The 12,583-nt window shown below is 59.9% G+C and overlaps 1 protein-coding gene across 1 annotated transcript; it reads left to right on the top strand.

Moving 5' to 3' along the window:
• Positions 1-1,532: 1,532 nt before the first annotated feature.
• EPHX2 (epoxide hydrolase 2) lies at positions 1,533-12,236 on the top strand. Its single transcript, XM_074153394.1, has 19 exons — positions 1,533-1,708; positions 3,204-3,288; positions 3,404-3,563; positions 4,408-4,598; positions 4,703-4,825; positions 5,123-5,197; positions 5,486-5,581; positions 5,895-5,973; positions 6,164-6,198; positions 6,303-6,329; positions 8,434-8,519; positions 8,686-8,797; positions 9,093-9,167; positions 10,538-10,583; positions 10,664-10,766; positions 10,943-11,012; positions 11,101-11,181; positions 11,480-11,538; positions 11,656-12,236. The coding sequence occupies exons 1-19, from the start codon at positions 1,608-1,610 to the stop codon at positions 11,738-11,740; spliced, it is 1,689 nt and encodes a 562-aa protein (XP_074009495.1). The 5' UTR covers positions 1,533-1,607; the 3' UTR covers positions 11,741-12,236.
• Positions 12,237-12,583: the final 347 nt, after the last annotated feature.

Consider the following 12,583-nt stretch of genomic DNA (forward strand, 5'->3'; position numbering starts at 1 on the left):
GCCGGAGCTGGGAGGAGGAAAAGTCTGGGAGTTCCCTGGGCAGAAGGGAGGGAAGGAGCCGGGGGGGGGGGGTGGGGGTGGGATTCATCCACACACACCCCCACACCCCGGGAGGATGCTGGCGGGGGGGGTCCTCTAAGGGGTCCCCGGGGACAGGAGGAGGTGGGGGACGAGGGATGGGGGGCACCGAGCCCCAGCAGCGGGATGCTGCCAATAAATGCATGGCTTCTCCGGGCTTGAACCCCCCTAAAATCACTGCCCCCCCCCCTCCCTCCCGCAGTAGCCACCCCGGCAAAGAATAGCGCCCCCCCCAGGGTTGCAAATATCTCCCCCCAGCACCGCTCCGCTTGTCTCGCAGGTGGGGAAACTGAGGCAGGGGGCTGGGGTTGCCTGCGACCCCCCCCCCCCGCTCATCACTCCTGGTGTGTCCCCCCCTCCCCGTGTCCCACTCACCGCTCTCGGCCACGCCACTGTCACGGCACGGCACGGGACTGGCCCACGCACACGCGTGGCCACCATCATGGCAATGGTCACGGCCACATGTGACACCGAGCAGGCCTGGGCTGGTCTGGGGTGCACAGAGGGTCACACGCATGTGTGTGAGCCCCCCCCGGGGCTGCCCCTCTGTGGGGGGGTTGTTCAGGATTTCTGAGCGTGCACGCACACGCCTGGCAGGGCACACACAGCCTCAGTGTGCACACGTGTGCTCAGAGACGCACACGCACACTTAACGGTGCACACACCCCCTCAGCAACGTGCCTGAGCGTGTGCATACCCGCACAGTGTGCACACGTGTGTTTCACATACGCAGACATGTGTGCGTGTGTGTGCATGTGTGTGTATATATGTGCATATATGTATGCATGAGTGTGTGTGCATGTGTGCATACACGCTTCTATGTGTGCGTACCTGCCTGCATGTATGTGCCTGCTTGCACGTGTGCATTTTTGTGTGGGCACGTGTACCTGTGTGTGTGCGTGTGTGCATGCATGTAGGCGTGCACATAAGCATGTGTGCACATAAGTTCATATATGCGTGCATGTGTTCCTGCATGTATGCATGTCCATCTGTGCGCACGTGAACATGTGTGCATACACGCGTGTGCGCACGCTTGTGCACGCCTGCAGCGCCATGGCCAGTCCTGCTTGTGCACCCCCGCCCCATTAGGCGGCTCGGAGCTGGGTGCAGGCAGGTTGGCTCGGGGGGTGCTGCGGGAGCCGGGGGGGGCGTCTCGGGCTCCCCGTTAATGCCAGAAAACGCGCTTATGGGCAAAACCCCGGGGAGCGCCGGGAGGGAGTGGGTGGAGAGGAGGGCACCCACGGCAGGGGGTGGCCGGGGACCTGCCACCTTCAAAGGTGGGGGCCGGGGGTCCCACGGCCCCAGGGGACCGGGAGGGTGCTGGTGGGACGGGGAGGGAGGTGTCCCCCCTGCGGGAGGTACCCAGGCAGACGGGAGGGCACCCTCCGCCGGCGGCGCTAGGACCCAGCGCGGCGCCCGGGCAGGGCGCGGGGCGAGGCGGCGGGGGCGGGGCCTGCGGGGCGGTGGAGGGCCAGCAGCGCTGGCGGCGGCGGGGCCACGGGTTCGAGGCCCGCGTGTCGGCGGCGGCCATGGCGCGGCGCGCTGTGTTGTTCGACCTTGGCGGCGTGCTCTTCGGGCCCGGCCTGCAGCACTTCCTGGGCTCCTGCGAGCAGGACTGCGCTCTGCACAGGTACGGCCCGGCCCGGCCCGACGCGGCCCGGCCCGGCCCAGCCCGGCGGCACTCGCCCTTCCTCACTTCGGCGAGTCGCCGCTCGGCCGGAGACACGTAGAGACGAGGCGTAAAATACTGTGTGTGCGGCCGCCGCCCGCGCGGGGTTTGCGCGACTGGGGCCACCATAACTGGAGGTCGGGGCTGGGTGCGGGGTGCGGGCTGGGGACCCCCTGTCCTGGATGTGGGGTGCAAGTTGGGGTCCTTGGGTAAGTGGGGGGTGCAGGCTAGCGACCGCCTGCCTGGTGGTGGGTTTCAGGCTGGCAGGGGGTCACCCCACCCCTGGATGTGGGGTGCAGGCTAGGGGGGAATAGGGGGGGTCCTGTCCTGGATGTGGGGTGCAGGTCAGCCGTTAAAATTAACCCCCAAAGAGACAGGAACACTATAGAGGACGTTGGCAGAAGCAGTAAGAAAAGCAACTTGTAATTAATTAAGCAGGATGATTAATTAAGCCCATCCCTGCCCCAGCGCTGAGACCGGACACAACTCATTGCATGAGCTGGCGAAACCCAAAGCATTGGAACCCCCCCCCGAGCGGGTCCCAAGCAGCCTCCCGAGCCCTTTGCCCCATTTAACACGGGGATAATTGGGAATTACTAATCCCCAGCATCTCCTGGAGAGGAGCCGAACAGGTTCTGTTCTCGGCAGCGCGTGGGTGTTAAAAAATAAAAATTTAATAAATAAATAAATAAATAAACGCAGGCAGTCAATAGAAAAAGAAATAAATAAAAGGATGAAATATTAAATAGCTCAATGCTGGAGGACGCGGAGCAGATGGAGCCATAAATTCCCAGATTATCGGGCCATCAAACATTTTATTTATTTTTTTTTTCGCTTCCCTTTCAAAAAGAAAAAAAAAAACCCAAGAAAAAGTGTGAGGGAATTCTGCTGGAACAGGTAAAGCCGCTTTATTTTTAACCCAGCTGCGTTTTTATCGACTCGGAGGAGAGCTTTGTCCTTAAAGCTGGTGCCTCTAATCTTGTTTTATTGCCGCCCGAGACGGCCCTTTGTGTTCTTGTGAGAGGGGCAAATTATTTTCCTTGAGCTGCGGCTTACGAAGCGCCGCGCTCTTTGCCTTGTATTTTATTTTTTTTAATTATTTTCTCTCTCTCTGTGTGTGTGTGTGTGTGTGTGTGTGTGTGTGTTCCTGGCAAAACTCCCCGCTCGTCTTATCTGCGGGGCAAAGTAATTGAGCTGCCAAGGGAAATAAATGAGCAGCGATTTTCCCCCCCCACCACCCTCCCCGTAACGAAGCGCCGCTCCTGGGTGATGAGGGAGGATGGAGCTTCCCGCTCCTGGGTGATGAGGGAGGATGGAGCTCCGTGTCCCCCCCACCACGGAGCCTCCCCACCTCCCCGAAGCAACATCCCCACCCCCACCCTCCACCCCCCATATTGGGGTCCCACCCCTGGTATTGGGGGGAGATGGACTTGATCCCTCCTTCTTTTCCTGGCAGGAATTTCTTGCGAAATGTCCTGTTGGCCGGTGGCTCCGACAGTCCTTACGCCAAAGCCATGAGGGGACAGATCACCCTGTCCCAGGTGAGTCCTTGGGTACCAGCCGTGGAGCATCACCGGGGGGTTCGGGAAGAGCAGCTCCGGGATTTGTTGCTGTATTTGTGGGGTCGATTAAATGATTTACGTGGGTGTTTTCCAGCTTTTTTCGGAGATGGAAAAGGGCTGCAGGCAACACGCCTCCACCTCCGGCATTGTCCTGCCGCCCACCTTCTCCGTCACCCGAGCCTTCGAGGAGATGGCGGCCAAGGGGATGCTCAGTGCCCCCCTTCTGCGGGCAGCGAGGGTGCTGCGGAGGAATGGTGGGTGCCAGGGGGCTTCTAGGCAAGGGGTGCTGGAGGAAGGGTGCTGCTCCCCTTCCACACAGGTGCCATGAGGGTCCCGCTGGGTCCCACCATGGGGTTTCTTGGTTGGTCCAACCTTGGTCAGTCCCACCACAGGGTTCCCTGGTCAGCCCCACCACAGGGTTCCTTGGTCAGCCCCACCACAGGGTTCCTTGGTCAGCCCCACCACAGGGTTCCCTGGTCAGCCCCACCACAGGGTTCCTTGGTCAGCCCCACCACAGGATTCCTTGGTCAGTCCAGCCACAGGGTTCCTTGGTTGGTCCCACCGCAGGGTTCCTTGGTTGGTCCAACCATGGGATCCTGGTCAGTCCCAGCACAGGTTTCCTTGGTCAACCCTACCACAGGGTTCCCTGGTTGGTCCCACCGCAGGGTTCCTTGGTTGGTCCCACCATGGGGTCCTGGTTGGTCCCTCATCATCATCAAAGAACTCTCAGCACCTCTAGTTAGATATTCCTAGCCCTGCTACCAAATCCATCAGATACGTTATCAACAATTGGCAGGATTCTGTGGCCCTTCACCCTGCACCATGGCTGATCCATCACCTCAGTCCTCAGCGTCTTGGTGTGTCCAAGCTCCAGCTCATGTCCCACCTGTGTTGGGAGGGTTGACCCTTGCTTTTCTGGAAGTTCAAATTGGGCATAAGCTCCTCAGAGCATCCTTTTGTCTCCTGCTGGGGTGTCCTGGTCCAGACAGAGCCTCAGAAATAGGAGATTTTAGACTGAGAAGGTCCAAGAAACATGGCTGGGGGGGAGAGAGGTGAAATCAAATGATCTCTGGAGAACAGGAGTGGGCCTTTCCCTAGGGTTTAAGACTGGTGTCCTCACCAACAACTGGGTGGACGACAGCGGTGGGCGGCTCTTCACGGCCACGCTGATGACCCTGCTGCGCCGTCACTTTGACCTGGTGATCGAGTCCTGCCGTCTCAGAGCGCAGAAGCCGGACCCCGAGATCTACGTCTACGCCCTGGATGCACTGAAGGCAAAGCCACAGGAGGTATGGCCACCACCCCAAAAACGGGGCATGGAGGGTCCCTCCAAGCAACCAAAGTCTTTGGCCAAACCCAGCGCTGAGCCTGGTTCTCTCTGATGTATCTCCAGGTCATCCTCCTGGATGACATCGGGGAGAACTTGAAGCCGGCCCACGAGATGGGCATGGCCACCATCCTCGTCAGAGACACGGAAACCGTCCTGAAGGAGCTGGAGGAGCTCTCGGGTGTCCAGGCACGTAGAGGTAGTCTGGGTCCTCTCTGTCCCCTGCTCTCATGGGGATCCCTGGAGAGATGGGAGGGGTAGGCTCGGGCTTCTGGGTTTTGTTGTGATGCGGTGCTGGTGCAGGACTTGTGGGTGGCTTTGGATCTCCTGCAAACCCTGCCCACCTCCAAATAATCCCATCCCCTACACCTGATGAGCCGTGTCCATCTAAAACTCATGGATGTCCCACCAGCAGCAGGGTGATGGGGACATCCCACGGAGCTCCAGCCTTGCTCAGGAGCTCACCCTGTGCTCCTCACCCCACAGCTTCTCACCCAAGAAGAACCGCTGCCAACTGCATGTGATCCATCCAACGTGACCCATGGATACGTGCCCATCCGGGTAGGATGGAGGAGACTGCCTTGGTGACAAGATGTCCCCAGGCTTGGCAGGGCTTGGGGGTGGCTCAGTCATCCTGGGAAGGGTGTTTGAGTCCTGTGGAAGGACGTGCCAGCTGAGGGGTGGCTTGTTGGGTTGTCCACCTTTCTGTGTGGGCTGCTCTGAGTGGGGGATGCTGAGCTACCCCATCGTTGAGGTCTGGAGGGGGTGGTGGGCTCCCAGCGGTGGGTGGAGGGTTGGGGGGTGAAGCCATGCCACCCACAGCCGTTGAGGACTCTCCATCCCTTTTAGCCTGGTGTCCAGCTGCACTTTGTGGAGATGGGACATGGCCCTGTCGTCTGCCTCTGCCACGGCTTCCCCGAGTCCTGGCTCTCCTGGCGCTACCAGGTGATGGAGGAGATGGGGAGAAGGGTGCACCATGGTGGCTGGAGGTGGGATGCTGGAGCACAGTGGAGGGGGTCCATGGCCACCACCTCTGGGGCGTCCTGGGGGTGTCTCACCACCCAGCCTTGAGCCTTGAGGGACACAGGACACAGCCCAGGAATGTTCCCCACCCTTCAGCCTCACCAGCCCATCTCTGCCTCTCTGAGGACACCTCCAGGCACGCTGGGGTGGGCAGATGCAGGATGGGTGGTAGCATCAAGGAGGAGCGGGGCCTTGGGGGGGTCTCATCTTTTGGAGACTGCTCCTCCCCTTCTAGATCCCAGCTCTGGCTGATGCTGGCTTCAGGGTGATTGCTCTGGAGATGAAGGGCTACGGGGAGTCCACGGCCCCACCAGGTGAGCTGGGGTGAAGGGGGGACACGGACCTTCAGGGCTGGAGCTGCTGGTCCCAAGGCAGGAGATGGGTGGAGGAGTCTTCTCCTGGAGGGCTGGAAGCTGTTCTGCTCCTCCAGCAGCTCAGGCGGATGCAGAATAAATCCATCCTTAGAAATGTGTGTATGTTAAAATGATGATGATTTTCATGCAGACGTAGAAGAATATTCCCAGGAGCAGATCTGCAAGGTGAGGAGCTGCAGGGCAGGATGAACATGATGTGGAGGGTGCTGTGGGCTGGTAGAACATGGGCCTGGGCAGGATCTGACTCTTTTTCTCCTCCTTTCCCCCAGGACCTGGCGATTTTCCTGGACAAACTGGTGAGGAACCCCCCTTCTTGGCAAGGTTTGGGTGTGTGTTCCCTCAGCCATCCTTTGCCTCTTCCTTCCCATGCAGGGACAACTGAGCTCCTCAGTGACTTTGTCCCATGCTGGGACATCTCAGCTTCTCGGTAACTTTGGTCCAAACTGCTTGGGGGGACACCAAGTCCCATCTTTGTGTTCCTCATGGGTGGGATTTTAGGGATGGAGATGTTCATACAACCCATTGCTGGTGGGGAGAACCCATCCTTGGGAGGGGCTCCAGCTCCATGTCACCTTCTCCTGGACCTCATGTCCTTGCTGAGGACAAGGAGATGGGCTGGTTTGGGTTTTGGGAAGGTGGTGAGATACTCATGGAGAAGGATGCTGGGCTGCATCGCCTCTGCCCCCCCCTTAAACCCCAACCGTAGCATCTCCTGAGTGGCTGGGGACCAACGTTGTCCCTTGTCACGGCTGGAATCTGGTGTCACCTTGACATCCCTTCCATTGGGTTTGGAGGCCCCGGGTTTAATTCCCACCCCGGGGAGGGGATGGGGTTGGTTTCTGCACCTTTTAGAAGCGATGAAGCGGAGGGGAGGAGCGCAGCCCGCAAATGCCAACATCTGCAGGGCTTTTTCCTTGCGAAGCAGCTTCCGAGGGAGCGAGTCCTTCACGAAACGGGGCGCTAAAAAAAGAATAACTCAAGAAAGGGGGGGGGTGAGGGGGGGGAAAGAGCAAAGCCCTTGAGGTTTTGGAAAGGCTCCTTGTGCAAGGAGCAAGGGTGGTTTTGTGCCAGCATCGGAGCAGGGATGGGTTTTTGGGAGGGGACCAAGCTGGATGTCACAGGTTTATCACGGAATATAAATAAATCACCGTGATTTTTTTTTTTTTTTTTGGGGGGGGGTGGGTGGGGGAATCGCCTTCAAGTGGGATTAAAAACGATAAGGAAAATGGATAAGAGGTGCCCGTTGATTGGGAAGAGGGTCGGCACCCGCTGTGCTTCGGGGTGAGCTCGGTAGGTGGGATGTGAGTCCTATGGATGGGACTTCGGTTTTCCATGCTCCTTCACCACCATCAGGACCCATCCTGCTCCTCTCCCCCCTGGGGGGGCTCCTTCTCACCCCCCCCAGGACAACCCAGGGGATTTTGAGGGAAGATAAATGACTTTCATGAAGCTTCACGGGTTGTTTGAGCCCAGATTTGGGATGCAGAAGATGCAGAGCGGTCCAGGAACCATCACGGTGATGGCCAAGGATGCTGGGATGAAACCCACCAGCACAGGGGGGGACCCTCCCCAGCCCCACAATGGAGGTGGGAGCTGTCGGGAGCCCCCCCAAACCCTCCGCACCCCCCGTGGGGGGGGTCCCAGACGCCGCTTCCCACCGTCGGACGGCAGCGAGCAGGGCTCGCCGGCACCGAGCCAGCCCCGAGCTGTGTCCGCCGGGAGGGAATTTTAATTACATTTCTAAATATCAGCTAATTATGAACCGGCTGCTACATCGTCAGGAGCGCGGGTTTTAATTGGATTTATTTGTAGGTGCCCAGAGGGGTCAGGAAAAAGGAATTGGAGGGAGTGGGGGGGCGGGAACAGTGAGCTCGACATGCTCAGGGCAGGATCCTGCCAGCCGTGGGGGATGCTGCGAGCCCCTTCCCGGAGGGGCTGGGGGTTTATTCGGCTGCGAGATGTTTATATTTTATATATATATATATTTATCTATATATTTATACTGAGATATTCCTGTCACCCTGTGCGATAGCAGCCGGGGGGGACCCTTATGGGTGATCCCAGGGGACAAGCAGCCTCCAGACGTGTTTTTTGGTTGATAACATCAAACCTCTTTCCTCTGGAGGGCCCAGGTACTTGAAACGTTTAATTAAGTTGCAGCAAATTGCTCCAGGGGATCAGGTAATGCTTGTTCCTGGGCGGGGGGGGGGGGGGGGGAGAGGAAAAAAATGGAAAAAAGAGAAAATATTGCTGTTTTCTGATCTCTTTGCTGCTTTGGAGGAAGGGAAGGCTCCTCTCTCACCTGCTGATTGCTCCTGGACGCTGCTTTTGGGGGGGATTTTGAGGGGCTCCCTGGGGTTCGGCCATGGGGGTGCACTGATGGGCCCCCCCTCCCCGCAGGGCATCCCGCAGACGGTGCTGGTGGGTCATGACTGGGGCGGTGCCGTGGTCTGGAACATGGCCCTCTTCTACCCCGAGAGGGTGAGGTGGGTCCACGCCACGCAGGTGGCTCCCTGGGGACCCATCCTGTCCCCCCCAAGTCCCTCCGGTCACCCTGGATCCTTCCCTTTCCATTCCCCCCCTCCCCGCTCGCTCTGGACACCCCAAATCGGGGTGTGATGATGATTCCTTGTGTCCCCCGTGATGTCCCAGAGCCGTGGCCTCGCTGAACACCCCGTACCGACCCGCTGACCCCACCGTGGACATCGTGGAGAAGATGAAAACCTACCCCACCTTTGATTACCAGTTCTACTTCCAGGAGCCGGTGAGTCTGGGACCACAGTTTCTTATCCTCCACCCCTCTTTTTGGGGGGCTTAAGCCCCCCCCCAACCCCTCCAGGGTACAGGGACGTGCCATGTCGGGGGCTCCAGCTCATGGCTGGGCATCACCTGCCCCATAGTTGGGTTGTTGTCCCCCTGCCAGACCTTCTTCCCATGCTGAACTCTGGAAAAACCCATCTCCAGACGAATCCCAGTGGGCGGTGGGATCCTTCCCCAGGGTGGGTTGGGCCCCTGGGGAGGGTTGGCATCGCCCGCGGTGCTTCCTTTCCCCCATGCAGGGTGTCGCAGAAGCGGAGCTGGAGAAGGACATCGGCCGCACCCTGAAGGTCCTGATCCGCTCCACGCGCCGGGAGGTAGGTGTGGGGCTGAGGGTGGACCTGGGGGGCGAGCAGAAGGCTCCACTCCACAGTCAACCCAGCCTGATGTCTTCTCTGAGCCCTTCTAGCCTCGTTGGAGCTCTTCTTTCCGGCCTGTGCCACCCTCTCCCCTTCCACCTTGCCCGTGCCAGGAACCAGAAGCTTCAGGAGTGGCTTTGTGGTGGTCCACAGTGACCCTTAGGCATGTCCCACCCCGTGTCTGCCATCCATTTGCTGCCCGTCCTCAGCAAAGTCTGCATTCAGTCAGCCATCAGTAGGGACCAGAGTGAACGCATCCCTGTGGGCAGCTCCGCAGGGCTCACACCTCTTTAGGACTCAAAGCTGACCCTGGGCAGGGATTGAGGAGACTTCTAGAAAGCTGTGCTGCCTCCGGGGGAGACATCCCAGCCCGGGGAACAGCAGATTTGCGGGGTGGCTGTCTCGGCACGGCCTGGCAGAGGCTCCTGCTCTCCCCGTGCCCTCGCAGCGCCAGTGCCGCTCGCTTCCCTGAGCCCTGCAAATGTTAATGTCTGCCTTCAGGGTGAAAAACCGTCGCGGTTTAAAATAACAGCGCCCCGGGAGCGCTCGGGAGGCTGTGCCTCAACGGCAGCATCCTTCTGCCAGCCCGGGGCTGCTCCCGGCTCCGCAGCCGCGGGGCTGCAGGGTCGATTCCTGCATCCATCGGGATACAGCGATGCTCTGTGCCTGCTCCTGGCTCCACGTTGTTGGTTCCTGCATCCCTCAGGATGCAGCGATGCTCCGTCCCTGCTCCCAGGTCTGCATCCCAGGGCTGTTAGGTCAGTTCCTCCATCCCTTGGGATGCAGTGATACTCCGTGCCTGGTCCTGGCTCTGTGTCCCAGGGCTGCATGGTTGATTCCTGTATCCCTCGGGATGTTCTGTGCCTGCTCCTGGCTCCATATTGTTGGTTCCTGCATCCCTTGGGATGCAGTGATGCTCCATGCCTGCTCCCAGTTCTGCGTCCCAGGGCTGTGCAGTCAGTTTCTGCATCCCTCAGGATGCAGCAATCCTTGGTGCCAGCTTCCAGCTCTGCATCCCAGGGCTGCACAGTTGGTTCCTGCATCCCTTGGGATGCTCTGTGCCTGCTCCTGGCTCCATATTGTTGGTTCCTGCATCCCTTGGGATGCAGTGATGCTCTGTACCTGCTCCTGGCTCTGTGCCCCAGGGTTGCATGTTTGGTTCCTGTATCCCTCGGGATGCAGCGATGCTTGTGCTGGCTCCCGGCGAGGAGGGGCCAAGAGGAGCCCCAACTCTCCCTGGCAGCTACGGGGACCCCCCCGCGGGGATGGATTTTCCCACCGGGGTGCGGTGCTGCTCCCTGCCTGCCCTCACTCCCCTCTCTCCGCAGGACCGCCTGCCCTTCGCCCTCAACTTCCACGGGGTCCGGGAGCGAGGTAACTGGGGGGAGACCCCACCGTGGGGTGGGGATGCCGTGGGGTGGGACACAGCAGCAATGCCACACCTCTTCTTGCAGGGGGGCTGCTGGTGGGCTTCCCAGAAAGCCCCCCCGCTAGCCAGATCCTGCACGGCCCCGAGCTGCAGTACTACATCCAGCGCTTCCAGAAATCCGGCTTCAGGTAGGAGCAGGAGCCTGGGGGGCTGGTGGGGGACCCCCCCCTGCAGAAGGGGGGACCCCCAACTCCACCTTGGCCTTGCTTTATAACCCCCAAAAGGGGCAAGGGGGTGGGGGGCTGGGAGGGGCTGTTTTCCACCATGTTTTCCAGCATCTCCACCCCATTCCCTTCTCTCCCAGTGGCCCCTTGAACTGGTACCGCAACATGCGACCCAACTGGCACTGGGCGCTCTCAGCCAAGGACAGGAAGGTGGGGGACTGATCCTGCCCTGGGGGGGGGGGAGCATTTGCGGCCCCCAGCACCTTCCCCCACCTCGTCACCCATGTCCCCTTTATAGATCATGGTGCCAGCGCTGATGGTCACGGCCGGGAAGGACGTGGTGCTGCATCCCAGCATGAGCAAGGGCATGGAGGAGTGGGTAAGCCCATGTGGTCCCGTCCCACCCCAGCCCTGGGACATACTGGGACCAGTGTGCACCCAAGCCATCCCAGTTCCATAAGATGCCACCACGGGAAAGGCCTTCGGCAGGTCCATCATGCCAAGATGGATTTGGACCAGATATGGGGACATCACTTGATAAAGGGGGACAGGCTGATGCGGGGGGGAAGGGGGGCATTTCCCACTTGCAGCAGGGAGGAGGGGCTTTGCTCTTGCCAAAACAAAGAGCTGGGGGTGTGGGGGGCACAAGCCAGCCCCTCTCGTGCATCCTTCCATAGATCCCGCAGCTGCGCCGGGAGCACCTGGAGGAATGCGGGCACTGGACGCAGATGGAGAGGTACCGGGGGGGTTGGCATCCATGGAATCCACACCCCCCCCCCGCCTCGGAGCTGTGCTCCCCTTCTCCTGGGGGGGAAAAACAGATCCCACCCCAACTCTCTGCCTTCCCCCCCAGGCCGGCGGCGCTGAACAGGATCCTGGTGGAGTGGCTGGAGGGGCTCCCCCCCGACACCCCCCTGCCCAAAATCTCCAGGCTGTGAGCGAAGCCAGGAGCCCTGCCCCGGGCCTTCCCTCCTCCCCAGGCTGAATTTTTTACCTTTAGGCTTTGATTTTTTTATCTTTAGGGTTTAATTTTTTGCCTTTGGGGCTTGATTTTTGCCTCCAGGGCTTGATTTGTATTTTTCGGGGGGGGGGGGGGGGGGGGGGGTTTGGGTGGAAGCAATGGGTGAGGAGGGTGGCACAGAGCATCGCCCCCCGCTTTGTGCAGCTAAAAGGGTCCCGGTATGCTCTGGGGCGGGGGGGTCCCGGGAGATGATTTGGGGCTGGACCCATCCTCAGGCCATGGGGCTGCCGCATCACCCCGACCCCGAGGGGGCTTCCCTTGCTCGGGGGTTTGGCTAGTGGGTCCTGGAGGGTGGCCACTTGCACCACATGGTTGGTTTTGGCGTTGCGTGGAGGTTTTAATGCACTAATAATAATTAATGCTGCCTGAGAAATCGCCTTCTAACGTCTAGAAATAAAGCACAAAGTGACCCGAACCCCTCGGCTCTCCCCGTGGTCCTTGGGGTGCAGGTTCCCGGGATGCAGCAGCATCTCCCTGTCTCTTCCCCTTCTCCTTGTGGCCCATCCCCGTGGTGCCAGGGCTCAGTCCCTGCCTGTAGCCACCTTCCCCTCAGCTCCCGGCCCTTCTCCTGGCCCCAGCAGCCAGGCAGGATGGCGTAAGGATTTGGGCAAACACGCCTGGTATTTCCCCCTGTGACAATTCTCCCCAGCCCTCAACTATTTTCAGCTGGGGCTCTGCGGTTTGTCTGTCTGCATCCCTCCTCCCAGCCCTTCCCAGCTCTGCCCACGGGAATGTTTTGCATCCAGATTCATCCTTAAAA

This window comes from Numenius arquata, chromosome 9, assembly GCF_964106895.1.
Source record: "Numenius arquata chromosome 9, bNumArq3.hap1.1, whole genome shotgun sequence".
NCBI classification, from domain to species: domain Eukaryota; kingdom Metazoa; phylum Chordata; class Aves; order Charadriiformes; family Scolopacidae; genus Numenius; species Numenius arquata.

Excerpts from the sequence above, each read along its gene's own strand:
- EPHX2 (XM_074153394.1), top strand. The coding sequence starts at position 1,608 with ATGGCGCGGCGCGCTGTGTTGTTCGACCTTGGCGGCGTGCTCTTCGGG. Across the intron at positions 6,330-8,433 it reads CGATTTTCCTGGACAAACTG|GGCATCCCGCAGACGGTGCT; the intron begins GTGAGGAACCCC and ends CCCTCCCCGCAG. Across the intron at positions 8,520-8,685 it reads TTCTACCCCGAGAGGGTGAG|AGCCGTGGCCTCGCTGAACA; the intron begins GTGGGTCCACGC and ends GTGATGTCCCAG.